Raw genomic sequence first — 20,944 nt, 5'->3', positions numbered from 1 at the left:
CATGGCTTGTAAAGAAGCCAAAAACCCACATGGACATCAGCACTCTGCATTGGCTAGAAGACAGATTAATCTGCAGCAGGAGTGGGGCGAGAAGGGGATGGTGTAATAATCCAGACTCAGAGCACATGCGGGGTGCTGTTCCCACCCATCATTTGTGACAGTCTGTTCCACTAGTCCTAGCAGATTACATTACAAAACATTGTTTTTTTCATGTTGGCTGTTCAATTTTTCGTTTTCTCACAAATTATATTTTCTGACACACAGCAATATTGGGGTCTTAGGAATGGATGCAATTTATTATCCTGAAATGTTATTCTAGCTGTAAAACCTTCAGAACTGGAGCTTTATTACTAAAAAATATTTCAAGCATGACCTGAAAACTTGGCTCTAAAATGCCTACAACTTAACATAGCCTTAGCATTCAAATTACCTAATTGATAAATAAGATGCTCTAAAAAATAACCCTCTGGAATCGTTTATATGTTATTATTTATTTATTTATTTTATTTATTTTGTGGTTTTCTATACCGGCATTCGCGAAAGGTATCACATCATGCCGGTTTACAATTAACAAAGGAGTGTATGAAGAATAAACAATAATAACAATAACAGGTGCATAACGAAAAACCTTTCAGTTTTTCGTTATGCACCTATTATAACATAAACATCGTCCCCGTCCACATCGTATTCCCACTGATTTTGTGCTAACGACAGCAGAGCTAGCTTTATGCGAGAATTTTTTTATTTTTAAACAAATATGGTACAAACAAATCAGCGGAACGGCCATGGGAGCCACGATGGTGCCCAGCTTGGCGAACTTATATGTCAAACACTTTGAAGAAACTTTATTGTATCCAGCAGCAGAGTTTCAATGTATGTCCAATTGGATTAGATATATTGACGATATCTTCTGCCTTTGGCATGCAGATGAAGAAAGTTTATTGAAATTTTTCAACTGGTTAAATACGTTAGATCAACATCTACAGTTCACCATAACATATCATAATACAGTAATTAATTTTTTTGATATTTTAATCAAGAAACAAGTAGGAGGATTGTCAACATCAATATATAGGAAAACGTGTGACAGAAATACTCTGCTTCATTATACAAGTTTTCATCCGTATCATCTCAGAACGAATTTACCAGTAGGACAGTTTCTGCGGTTACGCAGACTATGTGATACAAAAGTAGAGTTTCAAGTACAAGCAGAGAATTTAAAAAGGAGACTATTAGTTCGTGGATACCCTCCTAAGTGTATTAAACTAGCGTATAAACGTGCCTTTAACGCTGAACGCCAGTGGCTCTTATTAGACAAAACAACATCACACAATGAGCCACACATAGTTTGCATCATTCCGTATTCAGATAAAGCTGGGAAAGTTGCTTCACTGATTCGCTATCAATGGCCTGTTTTAAAATTGCATGAAGCATTTGAGGAATTTCCGATAATTGCTTACAGGAGAGGCAAAAATATAGCGGATAATATTGTACATTCTTTTTTAGCACCGGAAGTACAGAGGGATCCACAATGGAAAAAGGGTCACTGGCAGTATAATCATTGCTCCATGTGTGCCCAAACCATTGAAGGCACAGAATGGTTGGATAAATCTGGTATCACATATAAAACATGGCAATCCATGAATTATTCATCTACAAATGTAATATATTTAATCATTTGTCCATGTGAATTGTACTATACTGGACGTACTAAACGTCAGATAAGAACACGCTTAATAGAACATAGGAGTTGTATCACTACGGAGAAAGTGGCAGCCCCTATGGTGGTTCACTGCATCGAAAAAGGCCATTCTTTTCAACAATTAAAATGGAGAGTTATGGATGTAGTACCTGTAAATCCACGTGGTGGTGATCCAAATTTTTATTTAAATCTTAGAGAACAACAGTGGATCTTTAAAATAGGTACGATGACACCCGCTGGCTTGAACAACACTATAGAATGGTATTCTTTGTAAGCATAGAATGACGTATGAGTTCTCGTCACTTCCGCGGGATATTTAAATTTCGGTGGGGTTAGGCGACCGGAAAAGAAAGCTAAGAAAAACGCTGTGAGCTGCCATGCTATTCAAGATGTGAGTAGAAGAATTAAGTAAAGATTGGTTGGAATATGATAACGTGAGTTATTAATTTCTTGTTTTAGCAACGTAGATTAAGCCCTTGAAAAAGGACTGAATACAAGTCCGAAACATTGTGCAATGTCGGGCATATTTCAGCAGTATGAAGAATTCACATATTGCTGACAAAATTAAGGGCATCAGAGCTTGCGTGGAGAGTGATTGAAGAGAATAATCAGCATCGTAACGGCGATATACAGATAAGTTTGGTTAATGATCATTATGGTGTAAAAGCACATGAACAATTTTTAAATTGAATATATTCACCGAGGTGTATCATCACGAAAAAAGAAAAAATAAGATCTATATGGACTGACCTATGATTAAACATAAGGCAGAGTGATATCGGTACAAATATACCACACAATGATGCCTATTATGAAGGTCTAAAGTCATCACGTCTAAGAATATCTGTGTGAATAGGAACGTGAGTCCTTTATGATTGTCGGGGATAACATAAAGTTATAACATAAAGGATTATTAATAATCCTTTATGTTATATGTGAGTTTAACTTGTATGTTAATTTTATCTTTGAATGTTTTATGTAAACTGTTATGATTTTGTGAACTTCACATGGAATCATGCTATATAAAACATGAAAATAAATAAATAAATAATAAAATGTGCTGTGGTTCCACACATTTATTTATTTGTTCCCTTTCCACAGGTATTATGGGTAAATATGATCAGACATCCACTGGCATTTAGTATACAGAGGAAGGCCTCGTTCTCTTGAAGAAAAAAAAAGCCTCAAAGATATTGTTTATCTAGGTACATATGAAGAAAGAAGGTTATTGTGGTTTAAACAGTTTATAACAAAGCCCATACATTTTCTGCAGCTAGGGAGGCTGCAAACACCTTGGTAATAAAAAGGATAAGGGCACAAATTTAACTTTTAGATTAATAACGACAAAGTCTTCCTTCCTTTCCTTTTGCTCAGCATCCTTATCCTGACTCCTAGCTCTACCCTAGCTCATTTCTTTCCCTGATAAGCACATGTAGAATTAGTTCTGTTTAATGTTTTCAACTTTATTTCAGAACGTGCTGCGAATGTCTCAATCAGGCCACTTTTTAAACAGGATTAAACTAGTAGAAAGGACTTATGGTCCCACGGTGCTTAAGAGATGAGGGGATCTGCCTAAAGTAAACGACACCATAATAATAATAATAATCATAATAATGATAATAAATGTCAACAGATCCGTCTAATTACACAAGGCAGAATTTTTTTTTTCCAAGTCAAAACAGTTAACAGCTTCCTGCTACCTAGCCTTCTATGGGAGGGCCGTCCAGCGAAGTCGAAGTTTTCCCACTTGATAGCAATTTTCAGATATCGCCTCCAGCAGTGGCGGGCTGATAACAGCTCGGCGCCTCCAGCTTCTCTGTCACGTTCGACGCTCTCCGAGCTACTGCTCTTCCCTGCACCGCTCGGTTACCCGCTGCCTTTCTCGCTGGCTCGGCTCGCGGCTGTGCTGCCTGTCTCCTTGGCTCCGGCTCCTCGCCTCTCGCTCGCTCTCTCAGTGCTGTGACAGCGGCGCGGGTAAAAACATGGCGACCGAGGGGATGATTTTAACAAATCACGACCACCAAATCCGCGTCGGAGTCCTGACAGGTAATGCCAGAGTGTTCTCTTCGGCTCTCGTGCGTCGCCGCGGCGCCCTGCGGCCGGCCCCCGGCGGAGGCTTTGCTGCAGCAGCTCGGCCAGAGCTTGCCGCCGTCTGTCACCTGGAGAGTAAGGGGGGGGCAGCAGGGGCTTCCTCAGGCCCCGGCAGTCGCCGCTTTCTGTGAGCAGAGGTACTGAGCGAAATTCTGTTCCTTCCTCTCCATGAAGCAGCGGTATAAAAAAAAAAAGACCAGCAAAGGCTTCATTTCACGTTGGTTTCCCCTTCCAGTGTTGCTAAATCTTCTGTATATTTTGCTCTTTCCTGTTTTATTTAATATTTTTCATTTGGCCCATTGATGCTTATTGATTTTATGGTTATGTCTTGTTGAAATTTTTTCACGTAGGAGACGATAGCTAGAAATGTTGAGCTTGAGAGAAACACCCGTAGAGACGGGATAGGATTGCAGTCGTGTGCAAAGCATGCTTGCAAATGCTGAATGCTGCATATAGGACGTGGGCTTGCTCTGCAGTGAAGATAACATAGCATTTTATCTCCTTTCTGTTTTTATTTTTTTTGTGTGTGTGTATATGTATAAAAATGTGACTACCCTTATTTAAGAGGAATTGAATGTTCGGGTAGTATTGATAATGCTTAAGGTTTGCAGGAAAGGGACAGATTTTATCCTGCCACATTGTGAATGCCGAGGTGTGTGCTACTTACTCATTGTATAGGAGGCCCTGCCTCTCGAGGCATGGGCCGTATAACTGGGCAGACGTGCGGCAGGCAAGAGGGAGGGGGGCACAGCCTAGGTGCGGAGAGGGGCGGACAATGGGATTAGGGGCCAGTTCAAACCTGAGCATGAGACAAGGAAGGCGGCGTCTCTGAGCTCAGGTACATAGAGGTAGGGCGGGGTGGGGGGAGCACATTTGCAGCCTGGAAGCGAGAGCAACAGGCTGATCTCCGCACGGCTGTGCTACAACAGTTTTGCTTTTACTTTCACTTTGCCTCCAGCACGGCTGTGCTGTAAGAGGAGCAGATCAGCTATAGGAGCAGGAACGATTTCTTTGATTACATCATTGGGTAAAGTACAAAGATTTTGTGGCTGATAGGCAAAATGTTGAGAATATTAATGGTAATTTTGTGTTGCTAAGGTCTGGAAGGTATGCTCACCCCCCCCCCCTTTTTGCATTGAACTGGCTCTGCATTACCAGTACTTTATTTAATGAAAAGGCTTTGAATGCATGGCTGCTTCTGCCTGGAATGTTATTTTATTTAAGGAAATGCCTTAGCACATGGCTGGTTATATATATTTTAACTAATATATATTTAGTGAAACGCCATGGGCACATGGCCACACTTTACCTGTTATTATATATATATTTTATGAACTCATGGCTGGCTTTCAGCACAATGCTTGCTCTGCATGTTGCTGTATTTATTGAAAGGGCAGCGAGTGCAGGGCTGGTTCTTTCACTTGTAGCCTCTTAAGAAACGCCATTGAAGGGGTCTACACATGGTGAATGCATAGGTGGTTAGAGCACATGGCTGGCAGTAGCAGGCTTGGTAGCTCAGTGGTTAGAGCACTGATCTTGTAGGCTTGCTTTACTTTAAAATCGACTTTTTCTATGTATTGCTTTACCCCTTGCTCTCTAAATTGCTAGGAAGTGGGCGGGCTTCATGTCTACCATGCTACCTCAACAACCTGTGGATGTGCTTTGTTATACCTAAGTAATCTGACAATTAAAAAGTAGCCAGCATCCCGTAGTTGGGAATTCTGATGATATGTCTATGGGACAGCGGTACGGCATTTGAGTGCTCAGCCAGGTTAACAGGATGTTTTTTATATTAATCCTAAAGGTGATATTTAGTATTCGGTTACCATTTAAAGGGACAGCTGTCCCATGTGCACGTTTATACTGAATTATAAGGGGTACAGGACCCTCAGCTTGATAGATATGATTTAGGCTGCGCTATGCAGCTCTATACAAAGTAAATTAAAATATTAATGAAAGGTCGGCTTACATCTTAGCATGGTATTGTGGTTCTTATTGGAAGGGCTTGCCAGCAGAGGTCCGCACATGGCAGCGGCCATTTTGGGAGGTCAGCACATGGCAGCGGCCATGGCAGCGGCCATTTTGGAGGTCAGCACATGGCAGCGGCCATTTTGGGAGGTCAGCACATGGACTTTCAGGATTTTCTTTTACTATTACTTTTCTTTTACTCCCCAGGCCCCCCCCCATGCGCCGGCACTCCCACCTCCCCACGGAGTCCGGCCGCCCCTCGCCCCCCCCACCTTCCTCAGCTGCCCCCACCCCCATCCTATTCCCGTCCAGCCCCCCCAAACTTGCCGGGCCCAAACGTGCGCCCCCCCCCCCCCCGGCTCCTTGCACCCCACCCACCGCCCCCCCGTACCCCGGCTGCCCCCTCGCACACCCACGTTTGGCTACCTATTCATATGCCCCCCCCCCCCCCCAAAAACTGTGCGGGATCTAACCATTTAATATGTCTACACAGCATGGCTACCACTCAGTTTGCTATGGCTTCTGCCCCGTCCGCATTTATGCCGGACCAGGCTCAGGCTCCAGCCAAGCGAGCACGTCGGAAGCCAAGCAAATTGCAGGAAAACTTTGCGGCAATGCCAGAAGTCGAAAAACGTAAGACCAAGACACAGAGGAATAAGAAGAGGAAATCCGCAAGCACACGACAACCGCGTAGCATCAGCCATTTGGGCTGCTATGTACCGGAGCAGCCCCCTCCACGGGGCATGACCCCTGCAGCACCGACCCCTGCAGCACCGCCACGAGAGAACTTCGGCAATGTTACCGAACGACAGCTGCGTCAGCTCATGGACCAAACCTTGTCAGCGGCTGCTATCCATGGCACGGACAGGGTGAAGGCAATGCTGGATGCCTTAACGCATACCACTAGCCCATCCTCTGGCTCAGTGCCCATCGGTCCACAGCACGGTGCAGCGGGCAGCTCCAACAGTTCAGCTGGCAACACCCAGCCACCAGCACGTCAACAGACAGCTCATGGACAACACGGGCAACCGCAAGAAGGACAGAACTGTGAGTACCCTGATTTAAACCGGGGCCAGGGTAATGCGCAGGTACCCCCAACACAGCCCAGTTACCCACCACCAAGGAATGGCAGCGAAGTGTGGCTGGGGCCACAAAGCGCTCCTACTGACATTTTCGCTGCTATGAAAGCTATTTTCGATAACTGGTATGGGCAGGGTAATGCTAACACTAGCCCAACACAGGAAACAGGGCAGTCAGGACGACCCATGGGGGATATTTTACTTGTGACACCAACCCCAGCCACAGCTACAGCGGTTGGAACAACGGTGGGTCAGCTGGGGACCAATGGGCACAATACCACTGGTAGCTCAGCCACGAATGGCAATAACGCTGCACAATACACATGTACAGTGGGCTCACTAACCGCGCATGTGTCAGAGGCGTTAAAAGAGAAAATATGGCGCAGCGAATATGTAGATATATTCGAGCTGCTCAGGAAAGAAGGGGAGGGTTCCGATCCCAAATGCCACGAAGCGTGCAAACTCTCAGCTAGGGAGAAACCCTTCATCGTTAAGACGCTAGCTAATTGGTCAGCAGGATTCAGAATTCTGTCATCCATCATAGGTCAAAAATTTCCTGAAAAATGTTGCTCCTTTTAAACAGGATTAAACTAGTAGAAAGGACTTATGGTCCCACGGTGCTTAAGAGATGAGGGGATCTGCCTAAAGTAAACGACACCATAATAATAATAATCATAATAATGATAATAAATGTAAACAGATCCGTCTAATTACACAAGGCAGACTTTTTTTTTTCCAAGTCAAAACAGTTAACAGCTTCCTGCTACCTAGCCTTCTATGGGAGGGCCGTCCAGCGAAGTCGAAGTTTTCCCACTTGATAGCAATTTTCAGATATCGCCTCCAGCAGTGGCGGGCTGATAACAGCTCTGCGCCTCCAGCTTCTCTGTCACGTTCGACGCTCTCCGAGCTACTGCTCTTCCCTGCGCCGCTCGGTTACCCGCTGCCTTTCTCGCTGGCTCGGCTCGCGGCTGTGCTGCCTGTCTCCTTGGCTCCGGCTCCTCGCCTCTCGCTCGCTCTCTCAGTGCTGTGACAGCGGCGCGGGTAAAAACATGGCGACCGAGGGGATGATTTTAACAAATCACGACCACCAAATCCGCGTCGGAGTCCTGACAGGTAATGCCAGAGTGTTCTCTTCGGCTCTCGTGCGTCGCCGCGGCGCCCTGCGGCCAGCCCCCGGCGGAGGCTTTGCTGCAGCGGCTCGGCCAGAGCTTGCCGCCGTCTGTCACCTGGAGAGTAAGGGGGGGGCAGCAGGGGCTTCCTCAGGCTCCGGCAGTCGCCGCTTTCTGTGAGCAGCGGTACTGAGCGAAATTCTGTTCCTTCCTCTCCATGAAGCAGCGGTATAAAAAAAAAAAAAAGACCAGCAAAGGCTTCATTTCACGTTGGTTTCCCCTTCCAGTGTTGCTAAATCTTCTGTATATTTTGCTCTTTCCTGTTTTATTTAATATTTTTCATTTGGCCCATTGATGCTTATTGATTTTATGGTTATGTCTTGTTGAAATTTTTTCACGTAGGAGACGATAGCTAGAAATGTTGAGCTTGAGAGAAACACCCGTAGAGACGGGATAGGATTGCAGTCGTGTGCAAAGCATGCTTGCAAATGCTGAATGCTGCATATAGGACGTGGGCTTGCTCTGCAGTGAAGATAACATAGCATTTTATCTCCTTTCTGTTTTTATTTTTTTTTTGTGTGTGTATATGTATAAAAATGTGACTACCCTTATTTAAGAGGAATTGAATGTTCGGGTAGTATTGATAATGCTTAAGGTTTGCAGGAAAGGGACAGATTTTATCCTGCCACATTGTGAATGCCGAGGTGTGTGCTACTTACTCATTGTATTGGGATTTGGAGGAAAAGCTTGGATATTTTTTTCTCTCTCGCTCTCTTTATTTATTTATTTTTTTCAAATGGCCTGTCTTTAATAGTTTTGCTTGATAGTGGTTGTGTGCAGAATGTCTGAGGGGCATTTCAAGGTTTCTAAGCAATGGTTGATGACATTGGTGCAGAAATGATGCCCTCCCCAGTCCCTGTTGAGTATGGGGGTTTCCCCTTCAGCTGTTGAATTTGCAGCCTTTTTTCCTGATATTTTTTTCTTTGACGTGAAGTCGCGGAGTTTCGACATCTGAATGACGTTGCATGCACGGTGGGAGAAACGGAACAGACTTGGATTTAGGACTTTTAAAGAGAATGTATGATTTTTATTTTTTTACAGAGGGATAATTGTGGGTTTTGATATTTTTTGCAATTGTATAGGTTTAATTAGGATCAAGTAGGATCCTTTACCAACAAAAAAAAAAAATACAAATTGTCAATCGTTTTTTGGAAGATTTTGACTACTGAATATGATCGATATTCAATTCTAGTGAAATTTTTATGCCTTGCAGTAATTCTTTTTGTCACCGATCTCTATTTATACAACTGTTGGGGGCGGGGGGCTGATGCTGAAGGTTGTTTGTCAAAAGGTTACATGTGATTAAGTGTAATGGGAATATCCCGGGGTAAAGACGCGAGGCTGCGTGTCAGGTTTCCAGGGAACCCCCAAGTCTGATGGAGTGCTGAACTCACCCTTCGGTGCTGAAACAACTTCTGGCTTCGGCCCTGCACAGGAAGATTCGCTTTTATAAACATAAGATGCATAATATGCTTTGCTACAAAGATTACCAAAACATTTTTTCTGCAGCAACAAAAAACCCTGTGCTACATAGAACATCCGCAGCCGTGCACTTTTTTTTTTCTCCTGTTGACAGATCAGTCAGGTTTGGCAAGATCTGAAAGTCAAATTGCGAAGACTGTGAATCTTTAGATCAGACATTCTGGGGAAAGTTACAAAAATGGCTTAATGGAAGTATATGCAGTTAGTTGAGGAGGAAATGTATTTAAGCGGATGCGAATATTTGATTAAGTTTAAAATAAATACTATAGCACTGTATACCTTTTTTAAATTGCTACACCAGTTTGTGCAAAACTGAGAAGTTAAGCTATGTGTGATGTTTGAAGTAATAGATAGAGATTTGTTGACAGGGATGTTCTGTGCTTGAGATATTTAAACAGCAGTACTAGCAACGTGTATTAATAAATAATTGTCTGAAAAAAAACAAATTGCTTTTCTTAATTTTTAATTTTATCACTGCCAACTAGATTCTAATGGTTTTGGAAACTCCTACTAAGCTAGTCAAATTATGAATTTAAGCAAACGGGAGTCATGCTCTTTTAAGACAATAAGGATAACTGAGGTGAACTTTTATTTTTAAAATGATTTTTAGAAAGTGGAAGTTGATATTCTGAGGAATCTAACTGGTATTCTACTTAATGATCATTAAAATAAATCTCTTCACTGATAAAAATTAAGTAGTTCCATTTATATAGTACTTTATACACCATGTGTTTATAATTGATGTTATTTAGAAGGTTGTGATGGAAATACAGCATAAATGTAGAGCAGTGAGCTAACAGCTGAAGAGTTTGCCAATATTCTGCTGACTTAAACTTATTTTACTGTCAAGCTTAAAATGTGCTTATTTTCATTCCCAAATCCTCTCCTCCCTTTTATAATCCTCCATATTTTATCTCCTTTCCCCTGCTGATTTGCCTGGGTAGTGTAGGCATTTTCATTAATTTGGGCTGGAGTGTTGCTTCCTTAGGTATGTATGATCCAAGTATTTGTTTTTTTCCTGATAAGAGCAGCCATCCTTCTTTTCACCCTGGGCCTCCACACACCTCCTACAGCACTCCCAGGCCTAACTGGCCTTGATGGACAGATAAACTCTCAAACCTGGATCTGCGTGACACACAGGCGATGTGCTACTTATTGCCCGATTTTTAAACACTGAATGAGAAAACAAGACTGATGCGGGAACAGGCCCCAGAATGAAAATACCGAAGTCCCGATAAAGAATGGAACTGCACAGTGAATTTGCCAACTTTTTTTTTTGTAGATAGCTAGCTGCTTAGCTTACTGTTCTACAGTTATATCAAAAACATTGATGAAATATGCTGTCCTTTTTATTAAGATTTTGTAGTTTGTGTTATGCTATTTGAATGTTTTGCCATTTCAGATTATACTGATGCAAATTTTACAGTTGGGTGATTAATATAAGCTTCAGTGTTCTGTATAGACATGTTTAAAACTTTTTTTGTTGGACTAGCTGTAGCATGTAGTTTGCACATTCAAATTGTAATTTAAAAGAATGAAGGTGTTTATTTTTATTTTTTAGTGTGATTATTTTAGAAGGCTATCATTGGATGACCATGGTCTTTTTGTTTTACCTACTGAAGTACATTTGTGCTGCTGAGGGTATCTTTTTCTTTTACACAGATATTTGTTTTTATTCTCTTAAGACAATATGATGTCTAAATGTTGCAGTTTCATGTGAAAAAAAATTCTAAATTAATAATTGTGGTAAGTAGAAATACCAGAATCACTTTGGTTTGTGATTGAAATCCATTGTTTATTATATATTTAGTGATTGAAATTCAGATAATTAACATTTTATGGCACTATGCCTAATTTAGTAAAAGCTTATAGACAATTTGTTTCCAGTTTAATACTGAATTGAAGTGCATATTCATATGTGAACAAATTATAGGTATTATGTTCCTTACAGCAGGGTTTCAAGTGGAATTTAAATATTACTGTAATATATTTTATATTAAAAGATTGTAGATCTTTTGATTTTTCTGTATTGGCATTTACTAGGTTGACTTTTCAGTGATTTTATTTGTTTATTGTACAGATTGAAAACAGCCTAATAACAAATGATTTATTATTAAAAATGTATTACTTGCATATGCTGCACTTCATAATGAGTTACATAAAAAAAACCCTATAATTTAAAAAAGAAAATCAGTTTGATCAAACCAGTGAAGAAAATATTTGCCTTTGGATCATTTAAATTATTTATGTTCAAATTGGCTTTTTGAAAAATACTTTTGCTTATGCACAAGAGTTGTAGGTTGGTTCAGTATTGTATACTATTTGCTTTCACAACATTTCAAATGTTATTTTTAGCATGAGTAATTGAATTTCCAGTTTATCATTTAGATGCCTAATCTTTTAACTTTCAGTTTGGTGACAAATGAAGTAGATTAGAGAAGAGGGCAATGATTCACAGTGCTTGTTACTGTCAGTAAAAGTACTTTCTTGTTTTCACCTGAAAATATGAAAGTTTGTAGACTCCAACCTACTCAAGTATGATTTTTATAGAGATCACTACTATTGAATGAATACAACTCAGATAAAACCTGTTCAACAATGAGATGGGTAGTGGGCATATTAGAACTAGGTACTTCTAAAAGTGCTGGTTCTTGCCAAAAGTTCATAAACATATTTGAGAGGGTCAATTGAAGGATCTCTTCAATGAATGCAGTCTCATGAACTATGTCAATAGTGCTGGAAGAAATTTGTTGCCAATAGCTTTTAGTATGGTAATACAAAGAGTTGAATTTCCTAGTACTTCAAAATAACAAGTTTTAACCTCTTCTTATGTGCTTGATAACCTTTCCAAATTGTATGTTATAAAGCCACTAGGAAAACTTTTAGCCTATGTGATTCCATTTTAGCACTTGAAAACTCACATGATTCTAGAGGTCGACCAAAACACAATTAGCATGGGTGCGATCATCTCCAACAATCACTCCACTCTCAGCTACACCGCAAGACCGCTGATCCAATTTTTCAGCTTCACCCTCTTTAGTTGATCCTGTTTCTCATCCTCCAGCTCCTCTTACCTTCCCAGCCTCTCCACTCATGCCCTGTTTGCAGCCCCCTGCTGATCCTCTCTCACACTCAAGGAGTTAACAGGATCAACTCTTCAACTGATCCTGTCAACTCCTCCATCTTAGTCCATCCCTCATTCCTTCTTTATTGCAGCAGCCTCACCTCCTCCCCTTTCACCTCCAACTCCTCTTACATCTTGCAGTCAACCTTCTTTCATTCCTCCCACTCCACAACCAATTCCCTTCTTGCTGACCCACCTCTCAAATCCCTCTTGTATCTGATCTTCTATCAAATAACCCTGTTTCTAATCATTTCCCTGGGCCAGGGCCAATGGAAACATTTTCCTTTAGGTCCTGGGCCAAAGGTGGATGACAGCTTATGTGAAGAGAGGGCAGGCTGATGACAGGAGCAAAATTTTTCTCTTGGATAGGTTCAGTGGTGGGTGAGGTGCACCCTCATCCCTCCCCTCTCCTCATAGCTGGTCATAAGCCTGATGGTGATCTGCATGCAGCAGCAGCATTAATAATGAAAGTCAGCACAGGGCCTGAGAGCCAGTGCAAGCTCACAGGCTATGCAGTGACCTAATTCCTTCCACCTGCTGGGCTTCCTGTTACCATAGAAACACATGCAAATAAACCAATGTAGGGCCTGCTAGCTCACAGACCCCGTGCTGACTTTCATTTCTAATACTGCTTCTTCTGGCATCTGAAGAGTGCTGCCATTTGAGGCACTTGTGACCCCAGCCATAGATGCCAGCTCTTTTGGGTGTAGTGGATGCTTGAGCATTCCCAATATTGAGCAAACTCCTTCACTGTGTCCAGTGAGGAGTAATTTTGTTTTTGAGTTTAGCACTCCCAATCATTTTGAAACATTAGCTCTTATGACCCCAGCTGAAAGGGTTTTTTTGTGATCCCATTTGAGTCCTGACCCACAGTTTGGAAAGCCCTGCCCTAGATTTTTATCTGTGTACTGCACTACATGTATTCAGGTTTTTCTACTCACAAATACCAGTTCATTGATCAACCATACATTTCTTGGGTTCCATGGAGTGGATGATTTCATTGTGGATTTTACATGTATTTGTTAAGGATTTGACATAACTAACAATCTCAATAGTTTGACATGTAGTCAGGATCAAATTTTAATATATAATATAATTCAGATTCCATGCAAACTAAATATACCTAATAGTAGTTTAGGAATTTTTGGCAAAGTAACTAACAAGTGGGAGACAAGGAGACCAAAAGGTGCCTTAAGTTTTTGCCTCTTTGAAAAGCAAATCAAGGGGGTTTGGAGAAAATCATGTGCCAGGATAAGTCCAACTAGTGTGTTCTAATACTGGTGCACACTTCATTGACCCTATTAGAGAAGGTAAAACACAGATTATGCGGGTAGTCGAGGGAAGAAAAATGAGTTCCCTATTCTCATACAGAGCATGCTTGATTATTCGAGCTGGGTAACCTTGTGATAAAAAGCGGGACTGCATAGTGCAAGCCTGAGAAATAGAATCAGAGCGTGTTGAGCACAGATGTCGCAGATGCAGGAACTAACTGGTGGGGATGTTATCCTGCAAGGGTCTAGGATGGTCATTGTATCTTAAAAAGTGTGTTTCTCTCTATGGTCTTATGGAAAATGGTTGTGTTCAGGGACTGATCAGCCACATTTACTTGAATGTCTAGGAAGGAAATCTGGGATAGCTGAATGTTATGAATGAATCGTAAATTGATGTCATGTGGGGGATTCATTGTGGAATACAAATTGAAACTCTTTGAGCTTTGCATAGATGTTTACGTGCTTGTTGCCTTCATATCAGATTTTGGAATGCTCAATGAATCCTCATTAAATTATTGTTCAAGTTGATTATAACATGACTGGAGTCTCTGTGCAAAACCATAAATTGGTTATGCCACACTCCCACCCTTTGACAGTAACAACAAGGCCATATTGTGCCAAACAAATTACACCAAATAAAAATGCCTTATTACTACCATAAATATCAAGTGCTAGTTTATTACATTTTTGTAGCATAATGCTTAGTAGAAATTAAACCAACTGGCTCAGTATAATTCTTGTTCTTGCACTTTTAAAATGTATTGTCTTTGGATCTTATCCCGAAAGCCCACCAGGCTGCCATATGGGAGAGATGGGTTACATGTTCCTAGTCTGCTTCTGTTGCTTGAGTTGGGAGGGGATGGTAGTACTACAGACGCATCATGGAAAATCCAACCATTGTTCAAGAATGACACCTATTGTCTGGTTTATGTGTTCACTTGTATCTGTTTCCATAGGGAGCTACAAAATATACCAGTTAAAAGATTACCACTGTAATGCTTGGACTAGGTGGAATGGGGAAAGAGGGACTAATGCTGTACATGGAGGTTCATGGCACCATAACCTCATTTGGGCCAGTTCTAGTTGAGCTAGAAATCCAAATGGGAAAGCTACCAAGAAGAAAAATAGTTATGTCTCTGGATGTTAGTATGTCTTGCTGATACTATTTTATCAGTGTTTTCAAATGTTATGTTTAAAATATAGACTTGAAGGCCCTGTTTGTTATTTACATTGCTTTTTTGCTATAGTATGTAGTATGACTTTTGAATAATATAGAAAATCTTAGGTATGAGGTTTCCCCATGTAAGAATGTTTGCTTGTTTAATGCTTTTAGTAATATCTAAGACAAAATTCAAATTTTTATTTTTCATTATTTTTTTTGTTAGCATTTTATAAACTTGTCTCCAAATATAAAAAAAATATTGAATCAAATTAACTTAAGAATTTTTTTTGCCTTTGGACTTCATCTTACATGTTGGGAAAAGAACTTATTTTGAAATAAGAATAAAATTGTTCAGTGTGTGAAATAAAAATCAACATGTATAAAATCCTAAAACTGTTTTCAGGATACTGCTTTTTGAGACCATACATGTTCTAAGTCTCTGGAAATGAGGTGCTGTTAACTGAAAGATTATATGTATCCCAATATTATGCTTTGTTTTAATTCCCCTGGTCATGTGTTTGTGAGCTCTCTACCAACATCCTTGATTGTCTGTCTGATTGCTACTATGATATAGTTATATGTATTTAAATATTAACTTGTGTGTTTAAAATTTAGAACAGATTGCAGTTGAGAGAGCAGTCACAAGAGCTTCAAACAACTCATTGCACATCTCCAAATACCAATGCATATTTTATAGTGATGGAACTGCTTTTTGTAATACTGTTTACTCAGTCATGCTGTACTGTACAGACTGGGAAAAATAGAGTGGCATAAACCTCAAATGCACCAGATAATCATTTAAATATTACCTTTTTAAAATAGTAGCAACTATCAAATTCCTTATCCTGCTAGACCAGTCATTTACAAATGGAATTTCCCTTCTCCACAGCTGATGGAGACAGAGGACACAACTTTTTTGAATGAGCTCACTTAGGGGTATAATAGAAATGTGTCCCTGACCAAGAACCTGTAGTTTTCTGTCTCCAGCAATGACGGACACATGAAGAGGATGTACTCTCAGAGTCTGGGTGTGTCTTGGCTTGGTTGAGTCCTTGTTGCTCTTGGGACAACTACCTCTTGGGGTTATTCCTCGTAGGCTTTACCCTGGTTGAACTTTTGGGTTATCCTAGTGGTAACAGTTCACAGACCCTGCCCTGGATGAGTTCCTGGTAGTTCTTCCAGTTGCCTGCTGGCCTGCGAAATCACCAGAGAATGGTGTCTGGCCCCGTACCCTGGGGGGCTGTAGAGTTCCCAGAGCACAACAGTGGTTGCTTATCTGCCGAGAGTGGTTCCTAGATTCTTAGAAGGCTTGCAAGGCACTGTTCTCTCCACCTCTGGAGCAGCAGAAATAAGTGGAAGCCAGGTCAGCTACTAGCAGGTAAATAGCAGCTGAGCTGGTCTCGGTCTCTCTCTCTCTCTCTCTCTCTCTCTCTCTCTCTCTCTCTCTCTCTCTCTCTCTCTCTCTCTCTCTCTCTCCTCTCTCTCTCTCCTCTCTCGTCTTCGTCTCTCTCTCTATCCTCTCTCTCTCTCCTCTCATCTCTCTCTCTCTCTCTCTCTCTCTCTCTCTCAGTATAGATATGCTGGAGAGAGGTCAGCAGTGGCACTTACCACAGGGGAACAGGTATAACTCCCTACTATTATGCTTGTCCTAATTGTTTCTATAGCTTTAACTGCTATATTTATGTGATTATATACCTGTGAGCTTTCCAAGCAGGCTGGCTAAGGCCTGCAAGAATACTGCAAGGCTAAATTTTACTCCACGTGGGTTAATTAGTATTTAGTAGAGTAAACCAGGATAGGCTCAGTTTTCTTGAGTTGGTAATTCCTTTATTGGTAGTAGCCTTGCTCAATGTGGCTCAGTTGTTGCTCAGGTGCAATGCTTTTCAGCAAAGTAGTAGCCTAATGGGCTAAAATGTTAAAAGAATTGCGTAACACATTCTTAAAGGCACCTGAGATGGATATGAAAAGAGCGGTAGATAACAAACCTAATTAAATCTAGCTGCAGGACAAGCCTCCAGTCAAAGTTGCCTGACCATCATACCCTTTACTAATACTGGTTGGGTCTGGTATGAGGAAAGCACATACTAAACTGAGGAAAATTGGCCTTTAAGGCAATTATTCAGAATCTGCAGCTGTACTGTGAGCACACAGGAAATGGTAAGGCTTGGGTAGTGGAGCCAGAAGACACGAGTGTAGTCTCCACTTAAAGGGTTTGGGCAGCAAGCAGATTACAGCCCCAGAATCCCCATAAGCAGTAATGCCAAGCCTATTGTTCAGTCCTGTGGACACCACATGAATATTAACGTGTAGTTTATAAAGCAGATAGGCTCAGTTCTGTATGCTTATGAATCAGGCATGTTCAGCTCTGCTTGCTCCCTTGAATGTTAATACACTGGTGATAGACCAAACCGGTTCAGACTGGCATGCTTCCCTTAAAGGATAATACCCTGGCTATGGAATAAGCAGGTGGTAGCCCTGCAAGCTCCCCTTAAGAGATAGTGAGGCTGTGATATTCCTAGATTTAATACTGCTATGGGTTGAGTTTCCCAGCAGGAGTATCCTCCCAGAACCTACACTGGTTGAGTCCTTGGAAAGTAACTGCAGTATCCTATGAGATCCGTGAAATCTTCAGAGAGTAATGGCTAACCTAGGTCCCTGGGAGGGTCTGCGGAGGCTCTGGAGAGTTGTTCCTGGATGCTTAGGAACTTGGCGGCCCCGGGGGGGGGGGGGGGGGGGGAAGGAGGTTGAGGTTGTGTTCACTTACTATCTTTCTTTGCCCCCTCTCCCTGGCAAAGGAACAGAAGTAAATAGAAGCCATGTCTGTATCAGCAGGTGGGGGCTGTTGGGAGGTGGTAAGTGACTCAACATTTTTCTGTATTTTCTATGAGGAGAAAAAAGTTCAAAGCTGAGCTATCTGATATTGTATTATGTGATGTGCCACAGCCAAAAGAGAGCTATTTCTGAAAATGCTTATTTACTGTGGAACAGGGGAAGCCCAACTCCCATGGTGGTGCTGGTTTCTGGTTGTCTCTGGGGCACTTCAGTCATAGATGTAACCTTGCATTATGTGCACAAAGTTCCCTGTATTATAATACTACTATGAGATCCACCAAGTTCAGACTGTGCAAACGTAGAACTGTAGTTCCTGAAGTTCAGGGGCTAGCCCAGCAGTAAGAATAAGACACCACATATTTACTGAAGGAACAGGCACCACATTTTTTTTTCAGTACACTAGTTACCCATGCTCTGCTAACTTATCAGTTATCTCAGAGCTTGGAAATCTGTCTATATCTTACGGGGCTACAGAGTTCCCCCACTGCAGGAGAACAAGCATTGTTGCCTTAAAGCAAGGCTTCCCAAACCTGTCCTGGGGACCCTACAGCCAGTTGGGTTTTCAGGAAATTCATAATGAATATGCATGAGATTTCCTGAACACCCGACTGGCTGTGGGATCCCCAGGACAGGTTTGGGAAGCCTTGCCTTTAAAGAATGGCCCACATGGGTTGCCTCTGGCTGCATTTGTGCCTATTTCACCTATCACATTGTCCTTAATTGACAGCTGAGGCTTAGTTAAGGCAAGGTGTATGTATTAGCTCAGTGAGACCTAAATAGATCCAGATAAATTTGAGGGATGACAGCAGGTATGCTGTTACACATGTTAAAAGTGCTTGGAACAGCGATGGCGAACGCCAGTCCTCAAGTGCCACAAACAGGCCCGGTTTTCAGGATATCTACAATGAATATGCATAATTGCTGTGGATATCTTGAAGGCCTGGCTGTGGCACTCGAGGACTGGAGTTCGCCATCACTGCCTTAGAACTATCCTGAAGTGGAGAGTGAAAACAAAATCAGAAGTAGCCAGCCTACCTCAGTTGTTAAGACTTACTTATCCCCCATATGCAAGGCAAGGGTAAGAGCAGATTTGCTTAGAGTTCTGCAGCTGGACTGCTGGCCACTCCCTTAGTTGTGGCTGGCTATCTTGGCCCTAGCAGCCTTTAAAGAGAGAGGGGTACAGTTCACAGTGCTGCAGTGTTACAGGCTCAAGGGGTTAAATATTCTTGGAAAACAGAGCTGAGAAAGGCTCTGGTTGTGAAGTCAAGCAGGTGACCATTCCTGCAAGATGCCTTCTGCCTCAAGGAAAGCCTAGCAGAGTATCTCTAAAGGGGGGAGAAAAACATCATCCGAGTCCTCAAGCTAGGTAACAGCAATCAAGTGCTGAGTTGTTTGTCTGATCCAGGCCAGACTCAGCAGGAGCAGAATAGTGCAGGACCATCAAGGGAGGGGAATCTCCCTCTCCTTTTGGGGCATGATAGGGGCCAGGTTCCCCGGCAGGGGATCTTGTCCCAGAGCTTGAGGTTAATGCACAAAGCTTATCTAGCTTTGTAGGGACCGACAGTCTAAGGTCTGGCTCACAAAGAGTAACATTCGCCCCCTAGGGGCAGCCACCAGGAGAGCAAGGGGAAATCCTGAACCCCCTTGAAGGGGGGGACTCTTCCTCCAAGGTGGCCTGGAGACCTGGGGCTTAAGAGTGGGAGCTGGCATTAGATGTTGGTGGCTTCATTATAATGGGAACTAATAGCTTTCATTTCTAGGATATAGCTTGTTTGAGTGATTATATCTTACTTCTGCAAAAGTTGTTTGTTTTGGGTTTTTTTTAGCCAGGGTACTGAGAAATTGCCAAGGAAAGAGCAGGGTATTCATGGCTTGGACCAAAAAAAAAAAAGAAAAGAGAGGGAAGAGTATTAGACTTGATTCAGTTTTGTGAAGACTTACAAGAGTCTAATTCTTATTCGGCTACTTCTTTAGATATTCCCTCTGCTGAATCTTTCTCTCAATATTTTGCCTTAATCTGAAACTTCAGTTGAATTTTTCTAACGTTCCTCCATGTAATACTATCTGGGACATGCCACCCTCCTGGTCATTCTTTTCTAATACTTCTCAAATTGAAATAAAGCGCTTCATTTCCTCTATTACAATGTCTTTTGTCCTACTAGTCAGTGCTCTACTGCTTTATTTAAAGTAGTTAAAGACACAGTTGCTCCATGTCTGACTTCTCTCATCAACCTTTCTATAGAGCAAGGATATGTCCCTGCACCCCTTAAAAAAAGCAGTAGACCATCCATTATTTAAAAAAAAAAAACAAAAAACCAAACCCAAAAACTAATCTTGACACCTCTGACCTCAACAATTTATAGACCAATTTCATCCTTATTCTTTTATCTAAAATCTTAGAATTTGTAGTTCCAGAACAACTCACAGAGTTAATTGAGGATAAGGATATCCTCAACCCTTGGCTTTAAGAGATCCATGAATAGGGAATTGCTGTTGCTGTCTTTTTTTTTTTTTTTATTCTGTTTATTAATTTTTCAAATTGTTTACAAGACATATAATCTTGAAAAGAAATAGAGCTTAGTTACAGATAAAGATTAGTAACGATATACAATATTCATTTAACATATTATCCACAAACTCCATAAAATCCACAATCTGGATCCACCTGATGACTAAAGGAATTTATATCCTAATAGTATAAGAAAATAAAGGCATTATTGTGGCTAAGCAATTGCGGATTTCAAATTTAAAGACAGACATCAACCTGGCGCAATCTCATATCCTGTTATTAAAGATACAGATTTATCACATAAAAATGTAGATAATTGGGAAGGGTATCTTGAATCTTTATAACTGACTATGCATTTGCAAGGAAATTTTAATACAAATGTTCCTCCTAGCTGCAAAACTCTCATAAGCATTAAAAGAAACTGATGTCTTTTCTTCTGAGTTTGGCGAGAGACATCGGGGTAGATTCTAATTTTCATTTGAAGGAAAGGATTTAAACGATGTTTGAAGAAAAGTCGAAGAACCCAGTCCCAGTCTGCTTCAAAAGCAAAAGTAG

General features: G+C 41.5%; 1 protein-coding gene across 1 annotated transcript in view; it reads left to right on the top strand.

The window, feature by feature from the left end:
• The first annotated feature begins 7,797 nt into the window (after positions 1-7,797).
• GPHN (gephyrin) overlaps positions 7,798-20,944 on the top strand; it is a 1,154,395-nt gene continuing 1,141,248 nt past the window's right edge. Inside the window, exon 1 of the mRNA XM_029598877.1 lies at positions 7,798-7,953. Within this exon, the coding sequence (XP_029454737.1) occupies positions 7,890-7,953 (64 nt within the window). The 5' untranslated portion in view covers positions 7,798-7,889. The remainder of the gene's footprint in view (positions 7,954-20,944) is intronic.

The sequence above is a fragment of the Rhinatrema bivittatum genome, chromosome 4, assembly GCF_901001135.1.
Source record: "Rhinatrema bivittatum chromosome 4, aRhiBiv1.1, whole genome shotgun sequence".
In the NCBI taxonomy this organism is placed as follows: Eukaryota; Metazoa; Chordata; class Amphibia; order Gymnophiona; family Rhinatrematidae; genus Rhinatrema; species Rhinatrema bivittatum.
The sequence above is the reverse complement of the archived record's forward strand: the minus strand, read 5'-3'. Positions and strand labels throughout refer to the sequence as shown.